This window comes from Trachinotus anak, unplaced genomic scaffold, assembly GCF_046630095.1.
Source record: "Trachinotus anak isolate AG129_WGS33_773 ecotype Australia unplaced genomic scaffold, CSIRO_AGI_Tana_v1 ptg000002l, whole genome shotgun sequence".
NCBI classification, from domain to species: domain Eukaryota; kingdom Metazoa; phylum Chordata; class Actinopteri; order Carangiformes; family Carangidae; genus Trachinotus; species Trachinotus anak.
The window spans coordinates 12,865,943-12,880,089 of record NW_027273853.1 but is presented as its reverse complement, the minus strand read 5'-3'; the positions used below and the strand labels follow the sequence as shown (position 1 = coordinate 12,880,089).

General features: G+C 43.0%; 1 protein-coding gene across 1 annotated transcript in view; it reads left to right on the top strand.

Annotated features, from left to right (window-relative positions):
• The window catches only part of roraa (RAR-related orphan receptor A, paralog a), a 182,491-nt gene that overhangs the window by 116,186 nt on the left and 52,158 nt on the right, over window positions 1-14,147 (top strand). The window contains exon 2 of the mRNA XM_071498967.1: window positions 5,706-5,735. Within this exon, the coding sequence (XP_071355068.1) occupies window positions 5,706-5,735 (30 nt within the window). The remainder of the gene's footprint in view (window positions 1-5,705; window positions 5,736-14,147) is intronic.

Below are 14,147 nucleotides of genomic sequence, written 5' to 3'. Positions count from 1 at the left end.
TCGGAGTGGTTGCTTTTAGTTAAAACCAATTAGAAATGACCAGAAATAACAGCGCCTGGAGACAGAGAAGTCATTTTTCTCTTGAGCCTCCCCAGAGAGTTGGCCTCTCCATGGATTAAGTGTTTTAGTATATTAGGGGGCAGCTGATTAGAATCATTGTGCTTTTTTAATCATTACATTTTTGCATGTATAGTTTATAGCAGTATAATAGCTAATAAGGCTAAGTGTGTCACAGCAAAAGGGAGGATTGTTTAAATGACTTTGTGTATGAAACTTGGCCTTCACAAAGACTGCCGAAGTTAGAACAGCACAGAGATCCTTGAATCAGCTCATCCATCTTATTTTATGACTTTTGATGAGATGAGCATTAATGCAAGAGCAACCTTGCATTATATCTTTGTACTTTGGCAGTGCTTTATACTGTCTGATCCACTGCTTTACTTTAAGAGTTTTTTTTCTTTAAATAAATGTATGAATTGCTGAAGCACCATCTAAACAAGTCACCTACTGAATAATTCTAGTTTTCTTCAAGCTTGAATTCGTACTATGTTGAATTTCTTATATGTAGAGCTCCATAAATCACAGTAAAACATGTTTCCTAAACAACTGGGGAGGGGGGGGGGGGGGGGCTGCATTAGCAGCCTTGTGATAGCTAAGAGGAGAAACACATTAATTGTTTCTAATTATTTTCTCTCAGGATTGTAGCAGCAATTTGTCAGTTGGGCAGGCGGCAGCAGTCAAAAGATGGACGACTGAATGTGGCTGCATCTATCATTCTTAAGATGACCATGGTTAAGCCACTGTCATTAACCAGCAACCTCAGGAGTGGCCTAAAATTAACAGTCCCATACAACTGCTGTCATTAAGACAGAACAATAACCAAACCTTTGTCTTATTGTTGCATGTTTTTTTATACTAAGAGGCCTGATCAACTGCAGAGTGTGTGTACTTCTGGCGTTCCCAAGGCCTATGGTATTGACCCGTAATTCCAGTAGGTATCTAGCCCGTCCCTCGCTGGGCCCTCACTGGCTCTCCCTGCAGCTGGGTCTGTTGCACCGGCTGTGTCCTTGTGTGCAGCGGACGTGCAGCAGTGGCATGTGGAGCAGGCGGCAGGAAGCGAACCTCCCTGTCTCCCCAGACTGAACAGTGAATGAGGATAAGTGAGGAGCGCCAGTCAATGAATCAAGCAGCAGGAAGGGAGCAGCCAGGGGGGGAGTGTGACGTCCCCACGGGAGAGGCCTCGCATTAGGAACTTCCTCGTCTGTGTGTTTCTGGCACAGGTTAAATGGATCGCTCCCATTAGCGCGCTGAGAGGACAGCTCCATTATATGAAGGAGACTGTAACTTTGAATGTCACGGTGCAACAACCCCAGAGCACGCCTCGTCTCCCAGGGAGGCAGGGTGACAATAACCATCCATGATAATCATTCCCTGTCAGGCTTTAAGGAACCTGAAATTATGACGTACAGCCTGCCGTACGCCTCAGACTTCATTACAGCGCTGTCACTTTGAGTCGCCTGCGATGGCACGGCACTCCACAGCCGGCTGCAGCACTGTGGCTGCCAAACCCCAGACTTACTCTCCTCCTGTCTAAGTGGCATGTTTACAGGATGTGTGCCCCCCTGCAGAAAGATGTGGTGGAGGTTAACCTCCAGTCGCCTGCACAGTGCATCTCTTCCTCTATAGCATAGACAAAGTCTCGTGAGAACATGTGCTGAATTGTTTACCGATGCAAGGGAAAATATGACTGATCAAAGGCCACATGGTGACAACTGTCCCTCCTTCCACTGTGACAAATGGTAATGTAGAAATTAGAATTCAGCTGCAACCTCATACAGACAACTGGCTTGACTTTTAACTTCATTTGCTCTTATTAGTAGCTCTACATAAATGCCTACAAAGCACGTAGATTGTTATAAAAAGGTGGCCCTCAAGCTGAAAGCATGTTTATAGCAGCCTGTTTGTCAGCCAAGGAGAGCTTCACCTCCAGACTGACCTCTGAACCTGCCATCCAGTGGAGAAGACATGAGCTGGCAGGCATTGCCAATGTCAGTGCCCAGAGCTAACTCCTTCTTTCTCACTGCCTGACTCATTCATTGGCTTTGTGGCCCCCTCGCCTTGCCACCTCCAATCACAGGGCTCTGAATGACACATAGAGGAGGAAGTGGGCCCACTAACCACCCCTCCTGTTTCCTCTAACCTGCATAGCAACGGGCTGAATGAGCCTCTGCTGCAAAAGATAGCGTTGTTTTTTTTTTTTGTTGTTTGTTTTTTTTCACTTTGCACCTTAGAAGATGTTAATGAAGAGAGTAGTTTTCATGTTATTAATTGTTTGGAATTAGGTGGAAGGGAGACAGATGGGAGACAGTGGTGCCCCTTACTACACACACACTGATTCAGCAACTGCAAGCTGTGGCTGTGTCGGCTGTTTCTGTGTTGTGTGGACTTTGTGATTTACTGTACATATATGTTTTTATTGTTTGTTTTTTATCTCTTTCTGTGGATCTTGTTTTATTAACTTAGCAACAAGCCTGCTAAAGGTACGCTGTGGAGTTTTTGACCATTAGTGGCACTGTAGACGGACGATATGTTGAGCTGTCGCCCCGAGCATGCACATGAGTATACACATGCACGCTACAATCATGGGGGTGATACATTTTCTGCTGACTGAAGAGCATGGCTATCACATATTGACAGCCGGTGCCGGTAACACACCATAACAGGTACCAGTGTGGACACAAATAGAGGAAAAAGGCAACTGCTGGACAATTTAAACAATGAAAGTGTCAAAAAAAATTAGCAAATGTTCATGAGGTAGTAAATGCATTCAAAATGTTTTTTTAAGGCCCTAAGGATACCCACAATTCTTTGTAGTGAGAAACTTCCAAAGTCCAGTAAACAAAACAGTGTTTGTTTACACAGGAATTCCCCAGGGTACCTTTACAGTAAATACCCCTCCTTAAATAAACTTCATGAGGCATTCGGACTCAATATATGTTCACTGCAGAGGGGAAATAGAAATTTCCTTTGTCTTAGAATGAATAAAAAATAACTCATCAAGTCAAATGTATTTTTTTTATGATAGTGTATTAATTAAGAAATGTAGGGCCCATAGAATAAATCGTTCATCTCTGCATCTTTCATATAGACCTGCAAAGCTGAGTTTCAGAAACAGTAACCTTCACAGGGCCATTGTTGCTTCTTGACTTTATCAGTGAAGGAACCAGTGACAGCACTGTGGTCTGTGTGGCTGATCCTGGGCGAAAGCGATCGCATATACTGTACACACCCCCGAACTGTCTTGTGTTTCTTTCACTTCCTCTGTCATAAACATTTTGCAAACTGAAAGGGTTGTTTATAACTTTAAGATCTCTGGTCAGGCAAAGGTACATTGGTTAACACTTTAAAAGAAGACAGGCGTCAGGCTGTCATTTTGAGGTGTCATTCACTTTTTGTGTTATCTGTATGTATTGTACTTTTCATATCAAATAAGGTCCCTTATGATTAAATAAGGAGTCATGTCTAATTGTCACCAGCCTCCTGTTAAATTGTCTGAGAATGTCTGTTTTGGATTAGAATTGTAAGGTCTGACAAAAAGCCAGGAAAAAACTGCCTGTTTGCTGTTTCCTTCAACAGTTTCCATGAAAGTGCACCAGCTATGTTCCTTACATGGTGTAAGGACCTGCCTCACCCATCAAAGCAGAGAGCCAGTTAACTGCTTAATACAGGCTTTTACAGCTGCCTCGTGTTGCCGCACCTTGACACCGCAGCTCTTTAATGGACCATCAGCTCTTGCTGGCTCCATATGATTTGATTGAAGTGTAGAATTAAGACTGGATTGCTGTTTATTTTCTCCTTGCGTCATGTCACAGTTGGACAGAGCAGAATCTTTTTGCCCTGAGCTCTGGAACAATTTCTAGGGCTCCATCACAGACTGCAGGCCCCTAGGTGCATGTTTTCCCTCTTTCTGCTCAGTGGTGTTGATATCAGTTATGTATTTCTCCGTGTATGTCTATACGAGGCTGAAAGGCTTATTTGTTTTCCCCCTTGTTGCTCTTTGACTCGTTTCCCCTCAAACGTGTCTGAAACATTGTTATCTCCGGCCAGACGCCTTTTTCACAGAGAGTTATTGAATCATGTCAGCTCGCCGTCCCCCGAGTTTCAAATGCAAGCTGTAGAAAAATTAGCCATTGCTTCCGCATGACAAGTGGGATCTATTAGTGTGCTCTCGCCCTGCAAAGCATGAGCATCCAGTGGGCCGCTGGGGACCACGGCTGGCTGTGCGCCCGTCCGCGTCAGGCTCCTGGGGCATTAGACCAATGTTGCAGACGGGAGAAGCAGCCGGAGCCACAGCAAGAACCGAAGTGGCTCATGCGATGAGTTGACACCCGAAGGGGCGAGGAAGGGCAGCGTGAGCACGAGGGCAGCCTGGCTGGACCTCAGCGTCAGCTGGGTCTGACTCACACTGGTCAGGCTGGCCACTTGTTTGATGAGCAGTTTGCAGCCACACACACCATCCCTGCTTGTATCTCAGCTATAGTTTAGATTTTCTACCAATGCCACTACGCATTATCTCCCAGAGCTGTGTTAGGTTCACAATGAATTGGTCAGTTTCAAGTGCAAAGATGAGAATTTAGATCCTTCCTTTTCTATGCCTCAGTGCTGATTTAATTTAAGCACTGCATGCTCATATATTTACATACTTTTATAATATCTGTGCAACTCTAACTTATTATGTACTAATACACATTTTGATGCAAATGCTGATTAAACAGTGTGTGCAAGTGTCAAGATTTTTTTTTACCTACTATTGTTGTCTGAACACTTCTCCGGTTGAAAATGTTCACTTATATAAACCGTTGGCCTGACAGCAGGTGAACACCTGAAGTCACAATCTTGAATACAAACAAATCTTGATTGTCATCTGCTATTTTGATGATCATTAATACAGTCAGCAATTACAGCATGACTTAACTGCATTGTGTAAATGTAGTCTATCGGCATACCTCTCCCTCATCTCGCACATTTTGTTGGTACATTTTCCACTCACCTGTGTATATTATATTATGCTTGAAAAGCAGCTTCTGCTCTGATCAGGTGTCACAAGACAGGAGCTTTTAACTGTCAATCTTGAGCTTTCTAAAACCAGTTTTAAATATCTGTACAAATCAAACTAATTCATTTCATCAACTAATTTGTTTTTGAATTATACTCGTCTCCTGCTTTTTTCATACATTTTTTGTCTCTCTTGAAAAGAGGTCCTGATCTCAGTGAGACTACCTGTTTAAATAAAGGATTAACTAACTAACATCGAGGTCAAAGTGCCTCCATCCCGCTCTGGGCCACAGGCTTACTCATGTGCTCAGGCCCAATCAGTGTGGCTGCTCAACACATTAGCATTCCAAATGTTGTTTGTTTTAGTATAAATTTTCATTCAGTGCCCGCAGAGGATAGAGTTTCAACCACCTTGTCGTGGATGTTGATGTAGCATGGCTGTAGGTCAGACACACATAATTATCCTGGGCCTGCCACCTCAGTGACCTTGGACAGTGACAGTCTGTTGGACCACAGGCTCTCCTTCTTCATCACCGTCATCACTATCAGTCAGCCATATGCAGTGCTCGGTGTGAATTTAAATTGTGGTTTGTGCTGAATATTTTTCAGTTGTTTTTAGTTTTCATGAGTTGTTTGTTTTCTCTTCGCAGGTATCTCAGTAACAAAGAAGACACATACCTGTGAGTACAAACATTTCTTTAGTACTCAGCTTCCTCTTTCTGTTGCACTTCAATTTTAAGGCTGTAAAAATGTCATTTAATTCTAAGATAAATCTTATATTTAATGTGGGGAAAAAAACATCTCCATACCACATATACTGTAGAGATGATAAGATCATCTTGTTTGTGTTTGTGTGTTCTGTGCTTTCCCCCTCCCCCCTCATCATTGCCTATTATTGCCTTACTGGTATTGTTGTAAATCAGTAGCTTCATTTAGATCTGTGCCATCCACTTTCACTAGTGCATATTTCTCCATCTCCATCCTGGAGAGAATATGATGATAACCCCAGAGAGGAAATTAAAATGCTATGCAGTCTTATGACTGCTTGATAATCATGCACAGTTGAAGCAGACAGTGTGCTGAAGCACCTCTTTGTTTTCTGCAAGGCCTTGCAGCTGAACAACACGGATGTGGTGTTGTGTGGTGGTTTGTAACCTCTGAGGCTGCATTAACTACCAGTTTGTAGTCTTCAAGTACAGATCATATCAGCGAAATTGAAAGACGCAGACACAGAATGTGACACATGTCTCACATGTGAGATGCAAAGCTCCTTTGTGCACTACAACAATAGCACACAGGCTTTGCCTTTTTCTAACCATCACTGCCTTTTCAATTTCAGTCTGCTCATGAAGAATTGATGAACAGTCAAACCTGTAGAAATCAATGATTTCCAAGAGATTTGTACTGTATTTTGACACGCGTGAAGTGCAATCGAAAAGGCATGTTAAAACGCTTTTGTGTAGTGCATTGCAGTGTCTCTGTGTATGTGTGTGCTTGTGTGCGTGTGTGTTCACACCCCACTGTGTGAATGGAAGAAACTAGCCCTGAAGGCTATCCTTTCGCTCTGATCACTCTGATGAAACTTGTGGAGAGGGAAGGCCAGAGGGCTTTTCTGTAAGAGCGGTCGGAGTGTTTCAGATTGTGAGAGGCTGCATCTCGCCCTGTAAAAAACCCCGGCTCTTTCTTACATCAGACAGCAGGGCAAAGGATATGATCTTCTACGCTAGACATCTCTACCTTATTCAAACAGCGCCGTCAAAACAGCAGCATGATTGTGTGTTAAGCTATTTGCTTATCTTGAGGGGGTATGGTATTTTTTGACGTATGCGTGTGTGTAAATGTTCGTGTTTATGTCAGGATACCTTCAAGGTAGAACAGAAATGCTTTGACCAACCATCCACCGCTCCACTATCTTAATTAGTGCGGCGCTAAGCACCTCTACACCGGAAGGGGGCCCAAATCAAAGAGCATGATTTAGGAGTCTTGGGTTCAAAGCCCTGGGCAGAGACTGGACTACGCTGTCTCAATTCAGTGAGAAATATTCAAATCTTGTCCATGTGAGGAAATCAAAGTAAAGCCCCTTAACAAGTAGTTGATTGGTGTGCCTCACAGACAGGAAGCGGCTGTAGAATCTCGTCAGAGCTATGTGCACATGAAGTAGTTCAAGGGCCAGTTAATGGTCATTGAGAATGTGGAGGGAAGGTCTTTTTCAGAGAAGCGTGGTGATTATATCGCTGCTGGAGTAATAATGAGGGAGATCACTCTGCCCTACATGGTTATAGTCAGGCTGTAAATCTATTTCTATTCACAGAGTGAAAACACTGGCTTCCTCACTACACCAGTCCACACTGCTGCTCGTAATGTGAGCTTGGCAGACTCACTTGTGTGTGTATGCATGTGCAAGTGTGTGTGTGTGTGTGTGTGTGTATGTTTAGAAGGTCTTCCTAGTCCAGCCCAGACCACAGGGATGGGCCATGTCTCTGACTAACTCCCCACTCTGCCTGAGTGATCAAACTGCTGGAAGCTCCCCGCCATGCCAGTCCCCTCATCAATATAAATTACAGGGGCAGCTGTTCACTGGCAGGCTCCTCTCCTCTCCTCTCCTCTCCTCTTCTTTCCTTTCTTTCCTCTACCTCCCTCTTCCATCCACTCAACTGGTCTAATCATCGAACCATCAGAAGGTGAAGTATTCTTGATGAAAACAGATACTTTTATCATTGTGCCATTGACTGTGATGACCTCTTATGTAGATTTACTGTCTGAGACAGCACCCTCTCTCTCTCTCTCTGTCTCCCCTTCTTTCTTCATTCTCCATAAGGGGCGGCCCCTCACCAGCCCTTTCTTACACCACAAGGCTATAATTCTCAGCAAGAAGTCAGCTGTGGTTTTCCTGTACATTTCCCTGACAGTTTTACATGCGCTACTTGGACTTTCCATAGCAGTAGATGTATCTCTAAAACTGCCCGTGTTAAAAAGAGGTGACAGCAAAAGATCGAGAGTTAAAATTTTGTATTGAATTTTTTTTTCTTCTTCTTCTTCTTCCTACTTTGATGGTGGACACAAGATATGTGCCGTCAGCTTCTTCTGCATCGGCAGGGCTGCGTCACAGCGAGATGAATTTCTGTTTGGACCTGTTGAGAGAGATGGTGTGGAGCGGAGGATCAGATGCAGCAGCTCATTACACTGAGATTAGACGTCTCACCTCTAATCTAACATCAGCAGTCTGGGGCTCTGTCTCACAGCTCGAATAGCAGAGAGCTCACAAACACACACACACAAACACACACACAGGTCATGTATCCAGGATGCTCTTCCCCGAACAGAGCAGATCTCCTGATTACCTACAGCTAATCCTGTCTCTCTCTTTTGCAGCTGTAGATGCACAATATACTGATTGTCTGCTGACTGTTCAGACTTTGATACACAACAAAACAAAGGCTTGTGTAGCCACATGAAGTTGTCAGTTTTTTTGTTTTTTTTTTGTTGTTTTTTTTTTTTAAGATTAGACAAAACATACAAGGTAAATTGACACTGTGCTATTATGTCCCAATTACACAAACACTCTACAATATTATAATGAATTCAATACGGCGACATTAAAAACTATGTTTTCACAAATCACCATAGAGCTGAATTTGCACCTTCAGTCTTAACACAGGCTGAAAAACTGAAGAGTTACAAAGGGACTGTTCATTATTATTCATGCTATGTTATTCTGTTTGATTTTATTCTATTGTACCAGTCTTTGCGTTGTACTGCAAATCCCCTTTATTCATATGTAGCATGTGTAGCGTGTGTCTGAGTTTAGATTGGGAATACAGTGGCCAGAGGGAGGCAGTAGTATAAGTGTAACTCCGGGAAAGGAGGAAAGGAGACAGACGAGGCTTCCTCTCCTCAGTCTTACAGATACGCTGGAGAGAGCCCCACATTTTTCACACTATATTTATCTCCATTCTGGTGACAGACTCCTTACACTGATTGAGAAACATGGCCTTGCTGCTGCATCTTCATTTATTTGGTAGCAGCTTGCACTGAGTTCCTCTCATCAGAGATCTGCACTCACATAGTAATAGTACAGCCAATCTGTTTTAAAGGAACCAGATGATTTAGATTCTCTTGCGCTGTTTTAGAAAAACAGAGTTCAAAGTTACAGTGAAATTATACTCACTCAAAGTTATGAAGCCAGAGTTTGTAGATTTCATGCCTTTGTGCATTTGAAACTTCTCTCATAAAGGTAGTCTGGTGCATGTTTGGAAAAAAATATGCTAACAGCATTATTAATCCCAATAATGCTCTCTGTGTTCACATGGCACAATGACAGCTTTTACCCCTGTGAAGCATCTGCTTTACCTCTAAATGACACGGCAGGGTCCCGCTTGAATTTCTGAATTGTACAATGCTAATACATTGGCTGTGTGAGTTGAGGTATTTTCACTTAATCAAACATGAGATTTATGGTCCTTAATAGTGCTGTACATTGCCAATTTAGGAGAATAATATGTCCCAGTTGCTGTCTAATTTTGCTTGGCAACAGGCGCACTCCTGTGGAATCGCCCGGGGCAGTGTGAGTTGTCTCTGCATAGCTCAGTGTTCCATGCTCAGTGGTTGTTTGAAGGTATTTCATCACATTGTTGCCTTGATTCAGCTCTGTGGGGATTTGTTAGTTGCACTCATGTGGGAAGTGCATCCAGTACATTGTTAAGCTAGGGCTGATAATGAAGATCAGCCAGCCAGAGTCCCCTGAGCTACGCGGAGAGAGATAGTCTAGTGAGACGCACAGCACAGACATAGTGGAGCAGGACGAGCACACACAGCAATACACACAGACGCAGAGGAATCATCAGCACAAAGCATACAACACTGAACTGTGCTGTAGTGTATTAGAGTAAAAAACACAATACAGTAGCACATACAGTACATTAGATTATTATAAAATATCTTGTGCTCTGTTGTTCTTGCAAAATACGATTCGAAGTCTGTTAAATTGGCATTATTATGTTTAAATGTTAGTTGAGCAATATTGCAATTATTTTATTGTTGTTGGGGTTTTTGTTAGAATTGAAATTGACAATGCAGGGCCCCACTAAGCACAGCTGCTCTTTCTGTGGAAAGTTATTTGATTCTCAGCATGGTACTCGAACTCGTTGTTTCCTCTTCTCCCAGAGCAACATTGAACGCTTAAATTGACACAATCTTTTTCTCCCTCTGTACTGTAGGTTATGTTTCATCTTACTCTGTTTGTCCCACAAAAAGAGTATTTTCTTTCTGGACATTTGGGTTTAATCCATAATAGACGGCTATTTTTTTTTTTTTTCTGAAATAGGTCAGTGTAATCACAACAGTGAGGGATGGACAGTCACTGTAAAAGGGAAATCAATAGAGCTATCTATTTGTCGTAAACCAGGCCAGCATGATTTTTCTCCATTTTTCCTCTCCTGCCACACTTTTCCCTCTCCAACACAATATGACAGGTCCTCATCTTTCAGTAAGGCATTATGTCTGCCATTTTGTAAAATTGCAAATGGCCTTTGAAAATGCACTTTCTTTGCATAAGTTTCTGTGGGTAAGGACGCCTCTTTTTATCGCCTCCTGGGGGCCGTCTGTATTTTTTAAGGAGGGGAGTAGTGAGGGGGACTGCAGGGGTGCTCGACAGCTTTTTGTGGGGCTGGGGGTGCGCTGCTTTTGTTGGCTCTTAATCTGGCTCTTCTCTTCGTGCCGGCTCTTTGAAAGAGTTTTAGCCGGAGCGAAGAGAGGCCTCGTCAGCTTTTCCTCACCCTTTCCCTTTTGTGTTTCACCCAATACGAAAAGGCCCTGTCTTGAGGTGTCGTCAGACCAGAAAACAAGAATAAGTGACATGTGACAAGGACACAATGCTTGGATGGGCCAGCCAAAGTAAGTGGCCCCATCTGCTGTGGGCGATTTCTCTTCTGCCGGCTGTCTGCCGCCTCAGGTGAGAGGGGCCAGGGAGCGCGGGCTGTGCTGAGATGGTGGCGTCTGCCAGGCGAAGCAGTTGGCATGGCTGGGAGGGCACGGCCGGCCTCTCGCTCGCTGCGGCGAACAGTCAGCCAGCCTTTGCACAAGCGCAGGTTATCCGTCACTCATCAGGTTTCCAGTGCCTCATCACTTTCCCATGGTGTACACACACTCGGTGCAGGACAAGAGTGTCAGCATGTAATGAAAGGTTTGATTCATGGAGGGCGACAGAGGCGGAGGTCATAGAGCTCCTCCAGATATGATCCTGACTGATGCTGATGGGGAAGCTTTAAGATGGGGGCCATAATTAAATGTCTTTGTGCCATCATCAAGTTTCTTAGTCGCAGCCATACGCACAGACTGTCCTCTTGTGCTCGGAGCAACCCACTGAAAAAAAAAAAAAGTCTATTGTAGGATTTTTTTGTGGATTCTGATGCAATATCATGCATGAATAAAGGCGGGTAAAATTAACATTTCTAATTCAATTGCTGAATTGTTCAAAAGAATGATGTTGAATAAACCATGCAACGAGTAAGATGTCCCCGATACTATCATTCTTTTGAAATATCTCGTGAGCATCATTTCAAGATCAATAACAGTCGTCGCAGCGAATCACAGAAAAAAACTATGTTGGGACAAAACACAACGAAGCAGACTGTTTGCATACCGATCATCACATGCTTATTGAAACTGAATTAGATCCATTTGAATCTGGGATCGTATTTTTCTGACAAATAATGTCATTCTGTGCAGATGCTAAAGTAGAAAAAAAAAAAGTTACATCTCCGGAGAAGAAAGAAGAAGTGCTCACAAAAGCTTTCGGTGATATTATACATTGACATTTGTGCTGATCGCATTGTGCACATTTTGTTGAATCTGCTTTATTAGAGAAAAGCTGTTTTTTTTCCCCCCGTTGCTATTAATTTGTGTTTCTGTGGGTGTGCAGTGAGAGAACAGAGGGATGTGGTTAACCCATTGTGAAGTTAGCCATCATCATTAAGATTCTACAGATAACAGGCATGCGGATTTCTACTGCTCAGCATTATAGGATCCCAGACATCAAAGGCAGGTTTTCATTCTACTGTGTCTGCGGCACGGTGAAGGGGGGAAAAAAAAAAAAACAGGCAAGGAGTTATGGAGAGAGGAAAATAAGGCAGATTGGGGGAAGAGAGGAGGGCATGTATACGTACCAGCACGTGAGTCAGGTGACACAATGCTGTTTAATGTGTTAGCTGCCACAGAGGGTCCCTCCTGCGTAGTTAGCTCCTTGCTAAATTGGCGTCCTCTCTGATTAAGTGGCACAGTGCTTATTAATGTTGTGGCTGACTGTAGGTTGGTTCACTTTAAAGATCAAGTTCATTTCTCACCGTGATCATTAAAGTGCAGGTCTGTGTAATTCAAATCAATTCACTTATGTTTTTTTTTTTTTTTTGTAACCTGTAACAACATTGTCAGCTCCTACTTTCATGTGGTGTCCTTTTTATATCTAATAAATGTAAAGGTGCTGTCAGTGATATTTTCTCTTTGTACAAATCATGTAATAGTATTTCCAGTTCTATTACACAGATATTACAATGAAGTTCCCCTATAATTCAGATTACTTTCTCTTTCAGCTTGGTGCCATAATGCTTTTGCCATTACATCAGAGTGAGCTGTTCTACAGTGAAAGTGTTGAATGTACAAGAGAGAGAAATATGCTGTTCTCCAGTATTGTGCTGGATTACAGAATCAAGGTCGACTCACAAGACACAGAGCAGCATTATCCCTTAATCCTGTGTTTTGGTTTCAAATAGCCTTTTTACACCTAATCTTCACAAGTAAAATGACAAACATGAATACTGAGGTAGGTATTTAAATGTGCATTACCTGCAATGTTAAGGTCAAAGGCTTATGACTAACTTACAGTGGCTCTGTATTTTGTGAAAGAACAGATGATCATGTGTTTGCCACTTATTTTGTTGCAGCTGTATTACAGAAGACTAAAGAGTCTTGTGATGAAATTCCCTCGGGCACTTTCAGATGGATAAGTCTGGGAACTTTTATCCAATCTATGAGTCGTTTCTTGTTTGTTTTTCCTTTTTTTATTTTTTTTATTTAGCCTGTAACGTTTTGAGTGAAAATACTATTTCCCTCTCACTTTAACCTCTTACCAAGTGTTATTTGGCCAGCTGTTCTTGGGCACTGGGAGGACAAGCTTCACTGAGTCAACAGATATACACAGTACCAGTTACAGTACTGAGGCAGTGTCTCCCCTTGACCAGGCTGGTCTTAGTGTGTCCGTCAGGCTCAGTTGTGGCAGAGCTGGAGGAAACTTAAAGGTGCTGTGAAAGACTAAAAGTGGGCCAGCCGCTGCTGCCTCCTGTTGACCTACCTTGTTCAGAGGGTCCAGGTACAGACTGATGACAGGACTCCTCCTCAGCGGACCACATTACTAATGTGTGAGGGTGCAAGAGGAGCACACCCAGTGATGAATCACTCCCCTGCACCCGTGGCATCCTCATAAGTCAAGACTAAAAGTGTTGAGAGTGCGCTCAGTAAAAGAGCTCCTTCGTCCTGTCCACCATAGAGAAACTCCATCCAGGCCCGCTGGAAGACAGGAAGGGGGAAGGCTAAGTGGTGCACGTCGCGCATAGCCTGAAGATCTCCCTCAATCTTGAGGAAAACATTAGTCCCAATGGTGGGTCACTTGTTTTTATACAGCTCCAAGAACTTTGGAAAAGTTACATTCATGCTTGAACAGGGCTGCTTTTTAATAAATGAGAGTAATCTACATTGCGTTGATGTGGACTGCCTCACTGGACCAACTGCATTACCTGAAGTCATAGGGAGAACATTAAATATATGTTAGTTTAAGCTAAAAGTTTTCTTCTGAGGGTTTCTGCGCTTAGCAGTCACAGGAAAGGGCACAGCCTCATTATTCACTGTGGTGTTTCAGGGGAGAGAATAATGGCCAAATTGTTCAGCCTAAAAGCGGAAAATATGGAGTAATTTAGAAGTTTTAAAATAGATTTTTTTTTTGAATAGGAAAAACTTTATTGACGCAAATCTTGTACATCACAGTTTGTGTCTCTGTTTTCTTCTTTTCTTCTAGCCTCAAGCCAGAAGGTTAACTATTTTAG